This window comes from Engraulis encrasicolus, chromosome 12, assembly GCF_034702125.1.
Source record: "Engraulis encrasicolus isolate BLACKSEA-1 chromosome 12, IST_EnEncr_1.0, whole genome shotgun sequence".
NCBI classification, from domain to species: Eukaryota; Metazoa; Chordata; class Actinopteri; order Clupeiformes; family Engraulidae; genus Engraulis; species Engraulis encrasicolus.
In genome coordinates, this window is record NC_085868.1 from 41,338,248 (window position 1) to 41,358,358 (window position 20,111).

The window sequence follows — 20,111 nt, forward strand, 5'->3', positions numbered from 1 at the left end:
AAGTTGAAGTCTGGAAAAGGGTATGAAAACAAATCGGTTTTACTCATATTATCTGCAATACTATTCACCCCGAATGTAAAAGGGGTTAAATTGGCAAATTTTACATTTAATTGTTTAATTGAACTATTAATTAAGACATTCAACATTTATGAGTATAAGTTATAGGGTGCGGTAATGACATGCTGACATGTGCCTTCTCTTTCCACATCATGACAATCTCCTGAGATGTCAAGTCTAGCTGAAATAATAACAAGGGAGAATATGCGGATGAATCTCACAAGAAAATAAAACACATTTTCTTCAGCAGGAATTAGTAAGAAAATGACTTTTCTTGATAAGCCTTTATTTTATTTATTATATTTATCATTAACAATTATTATGTACTTTGTTTACTCACTGGCGCACAGACACTTAAGCATACCAGCCCCATCATCCAAACCAGAGTCTTCATCATGGTAGCTGTTGAGACAGCCAGTGCATTCTCAAATTCTAAAAACAACAATGGCATGAAGTATGATGTGTAAAAATACAGCCAAAAAGAAAGCAGAATAGAGACAGCTTACCTTGGAATGGGAGGAGAAAGTGGAGGAATATAAATGTCCAAGTCCAGTGAAGTTGAAAATGAAGACGATAGAGCACAATGGCAGAGAAAAAAACGGTAGAGATTACATATAAAGGTTCCGTTTGTTGCAGCTCAACCAATCAGAGAGGGTCTTTCCGATTACTGTGGTAACCTATTTGGTGTACCTCAGATAAAAGTGTAATTCTATGGATGTACAATTTACATACCTGTGGTAATGAGACAATGGCTAGGCATGATACGTAGACCTCAACATGTGTGCAAAATGCATATGATTTCAAAACAGAACATGGTTAGGTCAGGGTCAGGCTTAGAGGGGGTTGGGGGGTTGTAGATATGTGGTTTGGATAATTCGGAGGACTCAGCATTAGAGCAGTTTTCGTCTCGTATGAAACGATCTTTTCTTTGAGGTCCAAGTTAGACATTGCACAGACGCCATAAATATTGCATGTGGTTATCCACATCTTCTGCAGATGAACATGCACTCAGACTCATCTTCAAGAAAAGCAAGATGCCTAGCCAGTGACACAAATCCAAACCTATTCCAGTTAGTGTCAAATAAAACAAAACTTACAGATAATAAAGAACGATTGAAAGATTCACACTTTGGTTTAAAAACCGCTCCCAGTCTTGGCTGATCAAGCATGATGTTTTTTTTAGACATGTTCAGAATGTCTGCCATTTATTTTTATGGATAAATAATGAGCGCGGCGTCAGCAGTGTTCTCTGCACTAAAACCTGTTGGTTAATTGCGGGGCCTCATCATGCCTGTGGTGTGGTGAAGGCGCTGGATAGTGCTGCAGGGTTGCAGATTGGTAACAGGAAAAGGTGAGCACAGGTGGGGTTCAAGCCGAGCCTGCCTGCCTGCCCTGCCACAGTCTAGACCTGATCTTGCACAATGTTGATCCAGCCTTTTCTGTGGAATCAAAATGAACAATAAAAAAAACACACACACATTTGAGATTGCATCACAGGGCTGCGTATTGTCTGTTTCTATTTATACTTTCATGTCTTGTTGATGTTATGTTTGTCAACATACAGTAGTACAACATGATTTGCTTTTCAGTCATTAATACACGTAAGTAGGCCAACATTTTTTAAAAAACTCCTCAGTTTTGAGTGACTGACCCAAAGGGCAATTTCCGACACACCTGCCAACTGATGTGTGCGAAAAAAATACAAGTTTAACTTATTAAGTACAAAAACATTTGTACTGCCTGCTGAGGATCCACCAGTCTGCTATTTATGACTAAGGCGTTACTACTGTGCATAATCATAGCCCTTTATTCCATATCGTAGCTAATACCTGCAGTATGCTGTTTAGCATGCCATTATGCACACTAGCTGTCGGGATGATGATACAAAGCAGGATAGGTGGCAAGAAAACACTTAATTGTCATCATACAACACTGGATATCTTCTAATAGTGCAATGGCTCTGGGTTTTGGGCCTTTAATGTTATCCAATGCCCTCTTTCCACACCAATAACTTTAAAGGGACACTGTGTGAGATTTTTAATTGTTTATTTTCAGAATTCATGCTACCCATTCACTAATGTTACCTTTTTCATGAATACTTACCACATACATGAAAAGGGGGATCTTCTCCATGGTCCGCCGTTTTGAATTTCCAAAAATAGCCATTTTTAGCTGCAAAAATGACTCTACTTGGACCATACTAGAAAATATTTGTTTATTACTTAGAAAACTTTCATGTAAAGATCAAATTTGGCAATTGGCAGCCCCGTTTCAATGAGCAGCATAGTTGCAGTACCTTTTTTGACCATTTCCAGCACAGTGTCCCTTTAATGTTGTTTTACGTAATCCCCTCAGATAGATGTTTCTAAGTGTAATAGAGAGGGATTAAAACCCTCAATTAGCAAGCATCTGAGAGGAACTTACATGCAGTAACAGTTTCTAAAGAGTACATATATCAACAGTTTGTTACAGTTTACTTATTATTAGGGGAAAGAAAGTTTGGCTTAATTCTCCACCAGAGATGTGGTTCAATGGTGGGGACGTTTCGCAACAGCAGACTTGAGCAAGGCCGCGCACCTCCAATCATGTTGTGTTTCTCAGTGGAAAAACAAAACATATTGCAACATGGCAAACCACACAGGAGCACTGGGTGGAGGCATTTACTGCAGTCCCCGTGCAAAATGGTTGTGGTCTCTTTAATGAATTTATTGTTTTTCAACACAGCCACCATCTGTGGAATAATGTTTACACCAATCGCTTCAGACAAATGAACCAAAGAATCAAAGAAAACAGTTTGCCCCAGACAACTGGGTCGCACTTTCGATTGGGCAAGAACACCCTGCCAGCATATATAAAGACCTGCTGACAGATGAATGAATGTATAGAAACGTCAAGAAACACTTTGGAGTCAATTTACTAAAGGTAAGAAACACAGGATTTTTCAATGCACGTTTGATGTTATACATATCTGAATCTAAGTCATTTTTTCCCTTTTCTGCAAAGTATAGGCCTACTTGCATTCATGAGGAATTTGACTCTAGCAGATATGCAGCTTATACTGCATGTGTATGTAAATGTATAGTCTATGTGATATGAGAGCATATGCACTGTATACTGTTTGATTTGCTGTATTAATAAATCTGTACGTGTGACATAGGATGCAAGGCCTTTATAGTAAGCTTATAGTTACTAGTGTAGTATAGTAGGCCTATATAGTATAGTATATTGTAGTATAGTATAGTATAGTATAGTATATGTATATGTATGGTATATGTATGGTATATGGCATATAAGTAAGGTATAGTAGTAGGCTGTAGCATATAAGCTCACCTGTAGTGCACTGGTGATTCTGTATGTTGATTGATGATTGGTAATTCCGCCCCGAGAAGCTAAGCTAACTGTTGTTGTATGACTCTGCCACAGTTGAATGAAGATGAAGTGATGAACTTTGTATAGCTACAAAAACAAAAGACTGTACTTTATATTCCACATAGACTATACAGGCAAAACAATCATTTAACTGTGCAAACTGAAATAAAACAAATAAAACAAATAAAGCATTACTTACTATGCTTTAGATATCTTCGAAAATGAGGAGAGCATTGATTCTGCTGGCCTGTCTCCTGGCTGCTTGCCAGGCTGTTCCCGTAAGTTCAGAACATTACATGTCATTTACATCTCATATATTGCTGTCAGTGTTGCCAATGTTTGTTTTTTATTCTAATTTAAAATTTCAGCATAGCTGATGTTCAGCATCCAATTAATTTTTCACAACACACCACATCTGTGCTGTCTATACAACATGTAATTAAATAGTAGTTCTATGGATGTTTGAATAAACCAACTACTGTAAGTATCAGTATACCTATTTGATGGTAGTTTACTGAGGTTTGGTGTCTCTTTCGCAGGTACAGACAGAGCAGGAGGCCCAGGAAGAAGGACCACCACAGGTAACTACCATTTTAACTTTCCTTTACAATAAATCTTTTAGAGGTTTTGGATGTATTTTAGAAGTCTAGTTGCTTAACCCATTTTAGCCTAAGGCCCTTGCAAAAATGATTTTGGGAAAAGCCAATTTTTCAGGCCGATTTTGGGAAAAGGTGCTCCCAGCCAATAAAATATCTCAGCACATAACTACCCACATTTAAATAGAAAAAAATCTCAGATGTCATCAGCCTGAGTGCTGTGTCAATGCAGCATATACGCAACATGTAGCATCAATGGGTTTAAAGTAAAATACATCTGACACAACATGACCTGTATGAATAAGAATCGTCACAGAGTAGACACTGTATGAATGCATTTCCGTTAACATGCAGCCCCAGCAGCTCCAAGACGCCCCTCCGTTCCTGCAGCAGCCCCAGGAGCAGATCAGCGCCGGTGGCAGCGACCCCTCTGCTCCTTCCAGAAGCGTCTACTACCCCGTGCCTCCTGCAGCCGGCTTCCTGGGCATGGACTACTTCCAGCAAGCCAACTGGAACCCCTACACTATGCCATACTCGGGCCTCTATAACTATAACTATGGCTACCCCTACGGTGGCAATTATCCCTCCGGTTACCCTGGTTATCCCTATGCTAACCTTCAAAATACCCTGCATCCCCTTTTGCAGAACCAACTTCAGACTGGCTATGCTTACCCTCCCATTGTCATCAACCTACCAAACAGAGCTGGACAGAACTAAGCAGGCCTAGGTGAAATCTAATCAAGTATAGGCCTAGTTCTACGTAGCCCCTTAATGCATGCTGTTCCACCAGTGGAACACTGCAATAGATAATTAAAACTTAACTGCCATAGTGCTACACCACTATGCCAGTGCACATGGCTTTCTGTAATACATTACAACTTGGTCTTTGTCATTCTGGTGACAGCTTATTTAAGGGGTTGTGTCTTACTTGGTTAAATGCTTCTGTCTTATCTGTGTTTTGATTCAATATAAAACAATATTGGAAATGTATTGAAGATTTGGACACCCCACACTTTACTTTTGACTTTACACTACATTTGATATTTTCAGATAAGTTTGTGGGGGCAATGGTGACATTTAGTGGATCAATATTTCAGAAGTATCTATACTTTGACTCAATGCAAGACATGTGAAAAGCATCATACAATGTTAAATAACAATAAAGAAAAAATATCACCACATGTATCAGTGTGAACTCAATGAATGAACATATTAGTCGATGGTCATGCGGACATAATATTGAAGCGGTGCGTTAATGAAAGCTAGATTGTGACATCTAGTGAGAAAATAGTGTAATTGCAAGTACATTGTGGCGCGTGTATTGTGTGCGTAAATGGAGTGGGTAACTGAACAAGACGCACGTCTGTAAGCTAAATAAACCCACAGAAACAAGCAAATAAGGGAGAGGGGTGGACAATCCTCCCCTATCGTACCAAAAAACCCTGATCACACAAATTAAAAAACGAAAAATGAATGATTAGGGGATTGGTTATGCCCATGACGCACGTGCACTCATCTATACTCACGTGTATTCATGCCATGCATGCAAATGAAATGGAAAAAAAATATTTCTGAAATCTGTTTAAAAAATACCTACATTTATTGGAAGGGAGAAATCCAAATCAACTCGCGTTGTGTAATAGTGTGTGTGTGTGTGTGTGTGTGTGTGTGTGTGTGTGTGTGTGTGTGTGTGTGTGAGAGTGTGAAAGAGAGAGAGAGAGGGGCGTGTGCAATGTGCAATAATGTGTATCAGGTCTTTGCGTAAGATATATATTTGTTATTTGTATAAACTGTCAGACACTTTAATTTCCCTCGGGATTAATAAACGTAGGCCTACTCAACTCTAGTTGACTGGGCCGTGCGTAAAGGTCCGGCTTTTGATTGAGCTTGGGGCGTAAATGTGGTGTTGTCAGTTGGGGTTGGGACACGCAACTGTGAATGATAGACCTACGCCAAATATTTTCTTCACTTCAAAATACTTTCAGGTGTATCTGGACTCAACGCGTCCTCTGAATAGGCATGGACCTGTGTAAAGACATCATCCTACTTAGATCCCAACGATGTATTGGTAAACACTAATGTGAGAAAGATCAATAGGCTATAAAAATAAGACAGTTTCGTAAACCAATGAAAACAAACTGTTTCTGTAGGCGAGGAGGAGATGGAACGTCAGAAAGTCTGGCTCTGCACGAGTTCACTCCGTTCCTAGCGTAAACCTGCGCATCCAGACGGCCAACATTCCCGGCATTCATAACATCACATTATTGTCCTCGTCCGGGCGCGCGTATAGGAATTACATTTTAAACTATAGTCTGTGTGCACATAACACATTTTGGACACGAATATACTCAGTTTGTTTGTTCAGGATGCACTTTGAAACTACAGGTGGTATGCCTATGTAATTAAGTTGGGTCATCGTGATGATTAGGCTATGGATGACAGGTGCAGCGTTGTCGGTGTTGATCCAAACAAATATACAACCACTGTACATTCAACAGACTCTTTGTGCTTGTTTACACCCTGCTGTCTTCAGTGTAAAACATGTAAAGAAAAAAAACAGTTTGATATCATTTTCATCTGATCACGCCGTTTTTGAGAGTCGATACCTCCCTCTGCAAGGTGCAGGAGAGAAGCAGGTGAAACTCTTAGGCCACACCCATCCTCTTTTGGAACGACGGGTCAGCCCCCTCAAGTTTCAGTCGGGCAAAGTAAAAAGGTGCGAGGATAACAGCCCGAGATTCATTTTCCCGACAGTGTTTTGACTGAGAACAGGCAGAGATACGCACAAGCCAAAATGCCATCGGGCACCTTCTACCACTATCGGACGCCTGGCATCCTGATCTTCGGGATGGTGTTGGCGCCGTGCGGATGGGTCCTCGACCTTACCAGCACGGTTGCTCCGAACTGGAGAACTATCCATACCATACCCAGTGAATCCACCGACACTTTCCTTCAACAAGGGATATGGGACATCTGCCGTGCGTCGACCACATCAAGGGAAATCGAGTGCAACCAACCGGACGAGCCTTACTTCGACGAGCAAATCATTGAGATTGCCCAAGGCATGATGGTGGCGTCGCTTATTGTCACGTTGATTGGCATCGCCGTTGCAATCCCTGGTGTGCGGTGCTGGAGGGAGAGGCCGAACTGGACCGTGGCGGGCCTCGGCGGCCTCCTGATTTTCTGCTCCGGTGTGCTGACGATCATCCCCATCGCTTGGTACACGCACATTATCACCAACATCACGGCTCCATCCACCGACATCCGAGTGGGCTACTGCATAATACTTGGCTACATTGGCGGCATCCTGGAAGTCCTGGGCGGCTTCGTCATGTTCATCGGAATATGCCGCTGCTGCAACGGAAAAAACCGAAGCGAGGTGGTGGTGGCGGACACCGGGAAGTCCACCCGTAACCAGCCGCCTCCCAGGAGGATTACTGTCCCCAGCATCCCTCGCACAACGAGCAGCGCAAGCAGCGTGCCATACACCAGGGACTCTTTCGGCCCCACCGATTTCCCAAGGGCAAAGAGCAACCACGGTAACTCCAAAGCAAGCTCATCCTACGGTGGCGCACCATACGACGCGGATTTGTGAAGAGTGGACACTCAGACTGATAAATACTTTCTCCAAATGAATAGTAAATTATGGTACTTACTTTATTGTAACACTAACCTTAACAGAAGAGAAAGTGTTGTGACAACGGCACACGTGGGCTTCTGAAATGAAGGAGCTATTGAGATGAGCTCACGTGCATCTTTTGTCATGCAGACATTGAACAATTAAGTTGTCTTAACTTGGCAGGGCTAGATCTCTGTTGTTCTGTCGTTAATCGCGTGAAATGAATGTATGTGAACCAGAAGTATGGGAAAGGTTTACCCGTTTGTTGTAGGCCTTTGTTGGTCTTGAAGTTGAAACATGAAGGATGTCAAGGCCGATTCTGAAGCGTACATGCAATCTTGAGGAACGTGCAATATGTCGGTGTTGACATGAGCTATAATTTTAGGCTAATATGGATATATATATTTTTATGGTGTGAGGATTTGGTTAAAGTTTGCATTTTAACTAAAAGCAGGTATGCCCAGCTTGTTAAATCTGTGCAGTTTTATGCACTACAGTATACTTTTACATATTCTTTAGACTACAATTTTAAATTGCATTACACATGTTGTCTGGGGAATGCAATTAGATATTGATCCCTTCCCAACTGTGATCTATGAAGGTGGCGTGACGGTAAGCTGAACTCTTCAATTATGTAAATGGAAATCTTTGTACTCTTCTGGAAGGACCAAATAAATACTTTTATTAACTTCTGAATGAGTCTCTCACTGATCGCTTTAGTCCCCCAACCATGTCAAACAAGATTGTAAAGCTCAAAATAAAAGAAACAAAACTTCCTCCACTGGACTGATAGATTTCACAATATGTAGTAGGCAGGGCCGGATTAATGCACAGGGCTGATATGGCTGCAGCCTGGGGCCCCCACCTGCCAGGGATCCCCTGATTAGACAAAAGTAAAAATGGAAGACTTGTGATCAGATGCAATGTTGTAAAACTCATCTCAAGTTGAGTGCAGTTGGTAGAAAAGGTACCCTTAATTACAAGCTCATAATTAAGACGCTGTCTACGCACATTTTTCACGAAATTTGCCTTCCGGGGGGACCCACAGCAACCTGTTGCCTATGGGCCCCTGGCCATCTTAATCCGGCCCTGGTAGTAGGCCTAGTCCATCATACCTTTTTCATTACAGATTCTCATTTTTCAGCTCTAGCATACTCAGTTTTTCAATGGAGATCATATGTTTACTCAACAGGAGAGTCGCTTCTTTGAAAGTAACACGACCTGTTTGGTAAACACAAACAGTGTAGGGCCTGTGTGTAATGGGGGTGCTCCAACAAGTAAGCAAACTTCTTGAACTTTCACGGCTAATAGTAGAAAATATACTATGCATCTATTATATTTTACACAACGTTTTTAAAAAACAGCTTGCAACCAGCACCCCCCAAATTATTAACTCTGGGGTAACTGGATGTAAAGTAGGGATTCAGCAATGGAGGACGCAAAATAGCCTGATCTATTTTCTAGGGCCTAAATCTTAGAGCCCTTTAACACAGAGCCCGTTATGACCTTCTAACCACCTAAATGGAAATGACCAAGTGTACATCTGTTAGCCAAGACTCCTTAAGAGGGTCTAAACAAGCATTCAAGAAATCAGAAATCAAATGATGGAATTTATATATCTACAGGAGGTCATTGGCATTATGACATTTGATATGGTAATACACTGCCGTCAATTAGGCTACATATTCAGGGATCAAAAGTCCACATATTTTTATTCATGAGTTGAATGCAAAAATGTCAATAGTATACAGGAAGTGTATCAATATAATTAATGAAATATTAGATGGCAGTGCAAAAAGGAGGTAAAATGAAGCAGCTTTATAGCCTGTCGCAATAAAAGAAAAGTGAAAAAAGACAGTGAACACATGTTGAAAAGGTGAAAGGTCATTCATTACAGTAAATAAGTGCTAGCTTATTAACTTCACAAGCATTTGCACCACTTTCAAAAACCCAATAAACTGAAAACTCGATCTAGTCAACTGAAACAGAAGGCATCACACATCACACATGACCAGTGAATGTTTAAACAATGCAACAGAAGACGCGATGCATCCGACAAGACCGGTTGGAGTAGTCCTCTGTGTATACTGAGAGCACCCATTCATTCAGAGCTCACAAACAAGTCAAATACTCGGGTGGGGAGCAAAAAACAACAACATTCATGTCATTTTGAAGTCGTGAAGCCGTGAAGTTGCCTTGTCATCCTTGGGAAACCTCAACAGCCAAGTTCCCAGCTGTGCAATTGTTGTAGTTTGAATTTGAAATCAAATGGTAATTGCTTTTTGAAAGATTTTGTTCATCATGAGGCATTTCAGTCACATGTTTCTTAAAACAGGGCACATTTACAGACAAAAAAACATACAGACATGTACAGACAATAACATTCTGCGGGTAAACAAATATACAGATGCTGGGGCATTCATACTGGGTGAGAAAGTGAAAAGCCAGCCACATATCTGCTCCAGCCAATTCAATGAACTAGCAGTTAGTAAGGCCTACTAGCTGATCGTAATCAGGGAAGCTGACGGGGGGGACAAAGGGGTCAGTTGTTACGGGCCCATGGAGTAGAGGGGCCCGGAATTGGTTCCTCATTACACTGTATGTAACTTTTGTACCGGGCCCGGCCAAAGCTGTCAGTCTCCCTGATCGTAATTACCACACCCTTCAGCCAGGTACGGTAGGTGAACTAATTTGTGAAATCACGCGTCCAACTGAAATGAGTACCTCCCATCCTTTTCATCCGCTTGAGGCCTCTTGCCTCTGAGTTGCCCCACCTCCGTGAAGAAAACAATTAACTTTCCCAGGGGTGAGCCTAGGCAGAGCCATTTTGGGGGGCTTTTGAGTGCTTGGTATTGAATAAAACTTCTATCATCAATGGTGTTCACAAGCAAAAGGAGAAGATGTGATGCACTTGTTTGAGAGTTGGACCGTACCTGTTAGGTGCGCAGGCAGACAGAATAGGCCTTTGTGACAGGACTTCTATTTATTTATTTATTTTTAAAAAGGAGGTATCGCACACCAATTAAGTCTTTCTTGAGATGATGGCTTCTTGTGCATACAAATGTTGAAGAAAATGAAAAGAATGCCGCACACTCTGCTCCATGTTTTAATGGTGAAGTGACATTTCAAGTTTGAAGAAGGCCAGATGGCCGAAACGTCACTTCACCATTAAAACATGGAGCAGAGTGTGCGGCATTCTTTTCATTTTCTTTAACAAGGACTTTTACTTTTGTCAATCCAGTTTGTCCGCCCCCTATACAGGTGCAAAGCACTAGAGAAAATAAAAGTCTATGATACTATTTAACAATACAGTATATAAAATAGATTAAAAGTCTTCACAATATTATAAAAATGTAACATTGTCAGGTTTCTCTAACTGCCTTGAAAAAAAGACTAAAAAACAGTACTTAAAAAGTAAAAGACATACAAACAGTCCTTTCAGATCTGAGTGTGAACCATGTTTGTCGTTTTCCCCTGCTGGATCCGTGGTGTGGTACTAAGCCCATTCTCCCTCGAGCTTCAGTCTCTCCCTCTCTTTGTCAGTGGCTTGCCTGCAAGAGAGGGATCAAGTAAGAATGTCATGGATCACATGGGTCATGTCATACAATATCGAAAAACAAAATGGTCAGGCCACACTTATATACAGATCCTTGCCATATAATTAGAATATCATGAAAAAGTTGATTTATTTCCATAATTCCATCAATAATGTTAAACTTTCATGTATTGTATAGATGCATTGCCCACATTTAGAACTATTTCAATCATTCTTCAATCATTTTTACATATTTTGGCCTTAAAAAAAAAACATGAATTGAGGAATTCACATTATAAAGGCAACACTTTCTTCAGGAAAAAAACAAAGAAATTCAGGTCACATCAAAATCAGTTGAAATTTGGTACTTTCTACATAACATGTCAATGATCAATACTTGATTAGGTCTTTGTCTTAATCACTACCATGGTGCGTTTATAGAGAGACAGAGAGAGCGTGTGTGAGAGAGAGAGAGAGAGAGAGAGAGAGAGAGAGAGAGAGAGAGAGAGAGAGAGAGAGAGAGAGAGAGAGAGAGCGTGTGTGAGAGAGAGAGCGTGTGTGTGAGAGAGAATCACTGGATGAGTGTTTACAGTATTACTTCACTTCATGAATGTGCATTAATTTGATTGTGTATGTGGGAAAGGATGTTTGCACTCATGTATGTAGAGCCCCCGTTGAGAAACACCAAGCTACCTGATCTGCGCTTTCTTCTTCTGCCTGAGCTTGGCGAAGAGGAAGGCAGCGAGGAGGATTCCCAGGATGATGGCCAGTGTGCCCAGCGTCAGCTTGAGGGACAGCGCCTCGTTGACCGTGTCCCGGCAGAACTCCCCCACGTAGCCCAGGCGACACTCGCAGACCGTGGTCTCGCCGTGGGTCACGCACTCGCCATTGCTGTGACACTGGAGGTCGCCGCAGGTGGGCAGCTCGACGTTCCAGAAGAAGCGGCCCTCCACTGGGGAGGCGGTGACATTGGGGGCTGATGACATGGTGGCCCTATTGGGGTCAGGGGTCAGGCAGAAATGGGAGATGAGGGAAGGGAGAATCAGGGCAAGATCAGGCAGGCAGGTAGTCCTGTGAGGAAGACTGGGGAGGGAGGGGAGAGAGAGAGACAGAGAGACAGAGAGAGAGAGAGAGAGAGAGAGAGAGAGAGAGACGGAGAAAGAGAGAGAGAGAGAGAGAGAGAGAGAGAGAGAGAGAGAGAGAGAGACAGAGAGAGAGAGACAGAGACAAAGAGAGAGAGAGAGAGGGAGAGAGAGAGAGAGAGCAACAAGGTAAATAATTGAAAACTGTTGCGTAATCTGATGGATGGTAACTGTAGACTTGTTACTGTATGAAGGTGTGTTGTAAACACAGCCAACATGGCAATTCAAGCTTCCGTGTTTTACACACAAACACACACACACACACACACACACACACACACACACACACACACACACACACACACACACACACACACACACACACACACACACACACACAAACACACACACACACACACACGGGATAAATTACCCGGCTAAATCCTACAGCATCTGTGACAAGTTTCACAAAGTGAATGAACTAACATTATCAGTATAGGCTGATGCATGTTTTGTGTGTAACATTAGTTTCTGTATACAGAGCATGAAAATGACTGATGGGAACATGATTCTAGTGTGTAAAACAAGGCATAAACTTTTCACCATAAGGAACTAGTGCCATGTTAACACATGCCACGTTATTCAAAGCATTAACAGTGAACTCTTCTCATCTTTAAAAAACATGTTTCGCGCAAAGCCATGTGAAATGCCATCAGATAAAATGGCAAGAAAAAAATGGACTGGTCTGCCTTAGCTTTTCACCATAATGTAGTAAGTAACAGTTCTATCATGTTAAGGCATGACAACTGAAGTCACAGTAATAGCAGTGACCTGTTGTCAGCTGTTAAATACATGTTGTGCCTAATGAAATACCATCAGATAACACACAAAGAGAGAAAGAGGAAAAAATACACCGGTCTGCCAGAACTCAAGACTAAGTTATAGGGTAGGGGCCGTTTGGTATTGCCGACGAGTATGTGGTCGATCAGGTTTTACAGGACGAAATAAAAGACAGGGCAAGGATGGGCAGTCCGATCCACCAGATCCGATAGGCAACAACAGTGAAGTAAACGTCTTCCCAAAATTAGTACTCACCAGCTGAAGTACAGCCGTAGATTTCTCAGAAAATATGGCCAAGTTGAGCTACTTCTTGGACTGGGAGAGAAAGGGACGAGACTTGTCGTGGGGTGGCAAAAAAAAAAGGGTTGTCCCGTAGAAAATGAATGGCGCAATAATAGAGGTGAAGAAAAGAGAGAGAGAGAGAAGAGAAGTCTCTATAGAAACCAAGGGGCCGGGAGAGCCAGAGTTAGGCAGGAGGAATAGAAGCAAACAGGAAGGATTACTTTTGACTGCCCCGCCCTGCCCCACACACACAATCACTCACCCACACACACACACACACACCTGAAACAGGAACAGCCTGGAGTCTTGCACTCTCTCCACCACAAATACCTGGACACACATGCACACACGCAATCACAGGCTATTCCCAAGAAAAAGGAAGATCCGCTTTTTATCTGTGTGTGTGTGTGTGTGTAAGTAAAACACCTGCAAGCTTAAAATAATTGTGTGAAAGTTGGTGCAATGGAAAGAGAAATGAAGATATTTTACTTTCATTCAAAGTACATTTTCAAGAGTACGGATGGACCACAGTGGTAGAGGACAAACTTTGCTCAGTGTATCAGTAGCATGTTTGCCAAATAAGTGGCTGGGAACCTGAGCGGCACTGTGGACGAGGCCCCACCCACACTGCTGAATGCCTGCGCTCAATCTCAGAACAAAAGGCCAACAAAGATCAAAGGGGTAGATTTTTACAGCATAACTACACATGAAGATAACGAGTCAGCTACTGTAATCTAGTCTGGTCTGGACAGTGTTATTTGCACACCTTAACCTTGTGACATTAACACTTACAACAATATATTCTTTCATTCTCAAGAGAAACTTTGGTAACACTTTATTTTGAGGATATATCTATAAGCACTAATACATACAATGTTAATACCTGCATAAGTAACTTGTAAGTTGTTGTTGTACTGAGTAAACGCTACGGCCTACTAGGTCCTTACTGAGGTTATATTGGCCCTTTTTGTGCATGAACAAGACATTTGTGAATAAATGCCTAACAAATGTTTGATTTTGCTTTGTACATGCCTTACAAGTTATTTATACAGTATGTATGTATGTATTAGTGCTAATAGATATATCCCTAAAATAAAGTGTTACCGAAACTTTTATTGTATCGTGGCCATTTGTTGTTTTGTAAACAGAAAAGTTACATTTCACCCTCATGCAGAGTGCATTCTCATGCAGGCCTGCTGACAGCAGAGGACAAAAGGGTCAGTTGCTCCGGGCCCAGGGAAAATGGGATCCAGAATTGAGAGCCTACTGTATTGTATGTATTGGGAAGAGGGCCCCTTTTAGATTTAGTCCCTGGGCCCAGTCAAAGCTGTCAGCGGCCCCATTTCCCTTACGGAGGTGCCCATTGGCTCTTCTTGTAAGACAGAGGTAGCCAGACATGTTAACACATGCAAGCAATTCATCAGTGGCGGAGCAAATGCATGCAGGGACCCAGGGCAAGACACTGATAGGGCCCCCTATAGAGCTTGCCAATGTTACAATACGGGAGGGCCCCGGGGCAGATGCCCTGCTTGCCCTCCCTATGGCTATGCCTCTGTTCCTCATGCAACAAGGTTTAGGTCTCCGCCTTCATATATCTCCATAGTCTATATGTTTTCACAGTCATCTTAAACCTCCGGTTAAAAGGAGATGACGAAGTCAGGAGCAGACCCGCCTAAATAATCGTCACTTTGGAGGGTGTGTATTAGTGTGGGGTTACGAGGGTGTGTGTGTGTGTTTCAGTGCGGGGGTATGATTGTGTGTGTGTCAAATGTGAGCGTAGGGGTGTAGGATGACTCACTCGGTGCGTGTTTGTGCTTGTCTGACTGAAACAACGATCGACACCTTAGATAAGCATTCCAGTAAAGGGAGACAACACATCACAGCATCAGATTTTGAGGGGAAAACTATGCCTGCACAGATAACAACCACAAGAAATACAAGTATTTCAGTGTAGCCTCCAAAGTCCTTTTATTTATTTATTTATTTATTAATTTTTTTTTTTTTTTGGTCTTTTTGACTTTATTGTTCATGATAGGACAGTGAAGGTGGTGACAGGAAGCGAGTGGGTAGAGAGAGATGCGGAAGGGCCGGCAAAGGACCCGGGCCAGGAACCGAACCCGGGTGAGCCGCACGGCAGACGAGTGCCCTACCGTTTGGCCATGGCCTCCAAAGTCCTAAACAGCAGGTGGTCATGCAACTTCAACACCATCAAAAAATAATGTGCAAATACTATGTCTCTAGGTGCTTTAAAACCCTTTATAAATGCATTTCATCAGTTGCATGTCTAATTAATTATGTCCAATGAATTTTATAATCTCAATTAAAATTGGAGAGAGAAAAGTTACAAGCCAGTAGAGCCAGCTCTGACCAACAATCACATTTATAGGTTTAATTCCCGCTCCCCCATGTTGGACATGTGTGGACAGACATACTGTATGTCAAATCAAAATGAAACGTAATGATTCGTCAGGTTACAGATTTAACATGGGGGGAAAAAAGTCAGAAGTCAGAATGTTTCGCTCCATTTGTATTTATTTATTTCATTGATGGTCAGTCACATTTCTTTTGGTGAGTGTGTTCCCCACAGATTGGACATCTACTGAAGTTACTTCTTCCTGCTGTGAAGAAAAAAATGAGAAGCAGAATTAGCCAGATGTAATGACACTCTGCATTGTGCATTACTGTACCCAGGGCTGGATTAACACACAGGCTAGATATGGCTGCAGCCTAGGGGCCCCCACCTGCCAGGGGGGCCCAGATTGACCAAAAGTTTGTTTGTTTGTTTGTTTGTTTGTTTACATTTATGGCCAAATATGCAACTGTGGCTATTTCATGGCCAGTACAGGTAATAGAATTCGCCTCAAATTAAAAATCAACAATGATATAAATAATTGAATAAATACATTAAATAAGTTTGGTCACATCAATACGATTGGCCAAAAGTGAAAAATGACATTTATTTTTCACTATTGCATCTTGTCACAATTTTGTGATGTTGAGTACCGTTGGTAGACATGTTCTCCTTAATTCCTTGCTCGTAGCCTCTTACTACAGCAGGGGTTGCCGGCGACCCTATTCATTTGCTGAAAATGCTTAACTACATCATAACAACATTGCTGTGACATTACAGAGAGCCATAGTGCTGCGCTAAGGGGTTAATTATGACACTCACTATGTAAATGTGTTGATAAATTTGCCTTCCGGGGGCCCCAAAGCAATCTGTAGCCTAGGGGCCCCAAGATATCTTAATCCGGCACTGACTGTACCTCTAATGCCACTAACACATTGTCCCATCACTTCCCATCTTCAAATATCACACAGCTGACCAAACAACACAGAACAATGACCGAGCATGAGACAGAAAAGTAAAGAACCACTTGGTTATTTTTGACGATAATAACCATTCACAAAATGAACCAAAGGCCACCTATTTTGTAACAACCAGAATGACAAAGACCAACATTAATGTGTAAATTGTAAGGCTTGTGGATATTGTGTTGTACATTCAATGAGAAGTTGAATATTTTTATGTCAGTGATACTGTAAGCCAAGCATCCTATAGGTGACCAGGGGTACAGTAGACTGTGCAATCAACACCAAAATGCTGCAGCATGTGAGATCCATTTGCTTCCACTCACTTCCTCATCGGCCTGGTACAGCTCATTGGTGAAGCCCTCCACACGTGCGTCACGTCCCTCCATGCTGGTCATGAGCGTCTCCTTCTCTGGTATGCTGACCGAGTCACGCCTAAGGACAGGAGAAAAAGGAAACTCATTTTGAGTCTATTGCAGAGGACGTTCCTGAAGGATTGTACATGTTAAAAAAAGAGAAAAAAAACCCGACATCAACAGAGTCCACCAATGTTTTAAACTTTGACAAAAGTTTCAACAAGTATATAGTCATAGCTAAGGCTGGGTGAAATGGAAAACAAAATGGTGAACGCATTCCCAATCAGAGTTTTAATCAATATTAATCTGCCCTCCCCCAAGACAAGTTTCAAACCAGATGTGATCAAAGATGGACATATCTTGCATACCGCTTTCTTCTTTCCTGTGTCACTTTGGCCATACACAAACCAACCCCTCATATCTGATGACCTCATTTGTGGCCTTTTTGCCCTAAAGCTCATGTCTTTATGTCAAGACAATCAGCAGTGAATGTCTGGCAATACTTCACTGCCCCAATTTTACTTTGAATGTTTTACCATGTTTCTCTTCTCTCTACTGTGCACCATAATCAATAATTTATTTCATTAGAAGTTAGTAATTAGCAGGTTAGAAAGATGAGTCTGTAAAAGTCCCTCTACTTAGCGGCCATTAGGGCAGCTATTTCCAGCAGTTATTTCTCTATTTTTCAACTGCCCATGAGCAGCATTTGCTTGCGAGATGATTGGATCAATGACAGCACAGTTCAGTGGGCAACTGGCTCTTTTTGCTAAAAAGGTGGGAGATGGGCAAGCACACACCATATTGGTGGTATGAATGAATCGCCCCCCTTCATTTCTATGGACATTTTCTCAAGCGTTTTGTCCCAGAATTCTTGTGAAAATCAAGAGTTCACCAATCCAGCTACATCACCTCCTCTTGATGACAAAGGCGGCCACCACCAGACACCCGACGATGAGCAGCAGGCTGAGGACCAGTCCCACATGGCTGGAGCCTCCGTCCTGGCATCGGTCCCCGCTGTAGCTCTCGGAACACTGGCACACCACCGCCTTACCCGCACCACCACCGCCACCGCTCACACACAGCCCATGCCCGCTGCAGTGCCGCTCTTCACAGGAGCCCATCTCCATCTTCTGGCCCTCCATGGGGAGCGAGGGGGTCAGCAGGCCCACTGGGACCTTGGGCTGGCCCTTGGATGATTTGGGCTGCAGGGCTGGCTTGTCATGACGGCCTGAAACGGACGCGGAATGAATTAATATCAAAAAAGTAGCAGTGGAAGCAGAGACGATTGATTGAGATGGTTCATCAGGAGTTTTTTATCGGAATCAATATGACGCAAGGTTCTATTGGCTCATTCTTTTGAAAGTCGGCTGTCGGGAGACCCGAGGTTGTTCTCCCGACAACCGCTGTAAATCTGTTCTATTGCAACAGCTGGGGACAATACAAAATGTCTGAAAACCGTAATGTTAAACGAAGTCTGAGTACACCGAAGTGCTCCGAGTTTGAGTTTCGGAACCCCGATTTGAGTAGCATTCTTCTGCACTTTCCCGAGGCGGAGGTCTGGGTTTCCGACAATCCGAGTTTCAAAAGACTGCACCATATGCTGCCCTCATATCCCTGCCATGCCCCTTTAGGAGACTAGCGGGGGGTTCAGAATGAATAGAGTTCAATGGGAGAGCCAGGCTCGTTTAGGAGACCAGCTTTGATCCCACTGTTGCATGTTATGCTTTATCTTGGTTACCATATTGAAAATAGTAGATGCTAGTAAGGGAAAGCAACGTCGATACTGTATGTGGATATACACCGCAAGGCTACAGGGCCTGCGCACATATAGCATTTTTAACAATATTTCGTTCACTGGCATTTGAAGGTCTATGACTGAAATGTTGTAAAATAGATTATGCTTGTGATGTGGGCAGTCTATGCAAGTTCTCTTCTCAAGTTAGATGAGAGGAAACTGTTTTCTGCAGGTGTACAAAAGCTTTCTTTTCTTTTCGAAGATGGGGACTACAACCTCATTCTTTCCCAAAAGTGACTGAGTTTTGAGACAAAGACATTATCAGACTCGTTTAAATTATCTGGCTAGGACTTGAAATTGACCCAATATCCAATAAAACATCAGGGCTACATGGCGTAGCCGACCAAACTGCGCTGCTTAGAGTTGATGCACGTGACTTAAAACATGAGTATGGGAAAGAAGTCCAGGATGCACTGCTTCAGTCCAGCCACTAGCATCTAGACAGGTGATTTCACACAAGCATGCCGTGCTTCTTGCGTGCACAGCGCAGCTATGATAAGCATGCGCTGATCTCATCAGACTAGAAACTGAAGCTGACGAGGCAATAGATGGGAATGCACAGGCCGAAACCAACAGCGCAGTGACACGAAACCACACTGTGAGTGCATCTTAATATGCGACCTTGCCTCCTCCACTTGCCTCCTCCACTTGCTTCTCGTCATGATGACATCACTGACAACAGCATTATATTTCAATATCTTGCAAAACCTCAATTGTAGAGTCTTTTTCTCATTTGCAATTGGGATGGTGAATGAAAAACAGTCCCTCAAAAGTTGTTGTGGCTAGGCTGACAGCTGGGAAACTTTATCGTTTTCTCCACGGAGGAGGGGCCAGGAGGCGGGACGAGGAGACGAGCACAAGTGGAGGAGGCAAGGTCGCATATTAAGATGCACTCTGAGCAACTGCAGCACTTCCGGTGGGGCTACACCGGATGCGTTAGGTTGCATCAAAAATACACTGAAAAGAAAGGGCTAATTTTTAGTAGGTTGGACAGAAATAGCGTGGGTGAGAATAAAGCCATATTGAGCAATCAGATGCTGACCCAACTGGTCAGTGTAGTAGGGTCTCAGACACATTGAAGTTGAATACATAAATGACTAAATATGATGTACAGTACAGTAAATATACAGTACACAGCGAGTTAACTTATCTAACTGGCACGCTTGTAAAAGTAACTAAAGTAGACTGCCAAGACCTGCACGTCATGTATGAATAAACCAATTAATAATAATAATAATAATGGTAATAATAATTATAACTTAGGAGGT

The 20,111-nt window shown here is 42.4% G+C and overlaps 4 protein-coding genes across 5 annotated transcripts in view; 2 read left to right on the forward strand and 2 right to left on the reverse strand.

Moving 5' to 3' along the window:
* Positions 1 to 3,491: 3,491 nt before the first annotated feature.
* wu:fk95d07 (uncharacterized) lies at positions 3,492 to 5,166 on the forward strand. The gene is made up of 3 exons (XM_063212237.1): positions 3,492 to 3,704; positions 3,966 to 4,007; positions 4,377 to 5,166. The coding sequence occupies exons 1-3, from the start codon at positions 3,648 to 3,650 to the stop codon at positions 4,737 to 4,739; spliced, it is 462 nt and encodes a 153-aa protein (XP_063068307.1). The 5' UTR covers positions 3,492 to 3,647; the 3' UTR covers positions 4,740 to 5,166.
* A 1,530-nt stretch (positions 5,167 to 6,696) lies between these two features.
* Positions 6,697 to 8,337, forward strand: cldn23.1 (claudin 23.1). The gene has a single exon (XM_063212236.1). The coding sequence runs from the start codon at positions 6,817 to 6,819 to the stop codon at positions 7,615 to 7,617; it is 801 nt and encodes a 266-aa protein (XP_063068306.1). The 5' UTR covers positions 6,697 to 6,816; the 3' UTR covers positions 7,618 to 8,337.
* A 2,522-nt stretch (positions 8,338 to 10,859) lies between these two features.
* LOC134459804 (delta-like protein C) lies at positions 10,860 to 13,567 on the reverse strand. 2 transcript variants are annotated; one of them, XM_063212239.1, is made up of 3 exons: positions 13,354 to 13,567; positions 11,870 to 12,169; positions 10,860 to 11,192 (listed from the first exon to the last, which is right to left on the reverse strand). In XM_063212239.1, the coding sequence occupies exons 2-3, from the start codon at positions 12,160 to 12,162 to the stop codon at positions 11,138 to 11,140; spliced, it is 348 nt and encodes a 115-aa protein (XP_063068309.1). In that variant the 5' UTR covers positions 12,163 to 12,169; positions 13,354 to 13,567; the 3' UTR covers positions 10,860 to 11,137. The 2 variants fall into 2 exon arrangements, with proteins under 2 accessions (XP_063068309.1, XP_063068308.1); XM_063212238.1 differs by having other exon boundaries at positions 11,870 to 12,259; positions 13,354 to 13,566.
* A 4,386-nt stretch (positions 13,568 to 17,953) lies between these two features.
* Positions 17,954 to 20,111, reverse strand: part of si:dkey-88l16.3 (low-density lipoprotein receptor-related protein 2) — a 51,103-nt gene continuing 48,945 nt past the window's right edge. The window contains exon 48 of the mRNA XM_063212240.1: positions 17,954 to 18,276. Within this exon, the coding sequence (XP_063068310.1) occupies positions 17,954 to 18,276 (323 nt within the window). The remainder of the gene's footprint in view (positions 18,277 to 20,111) is intronic.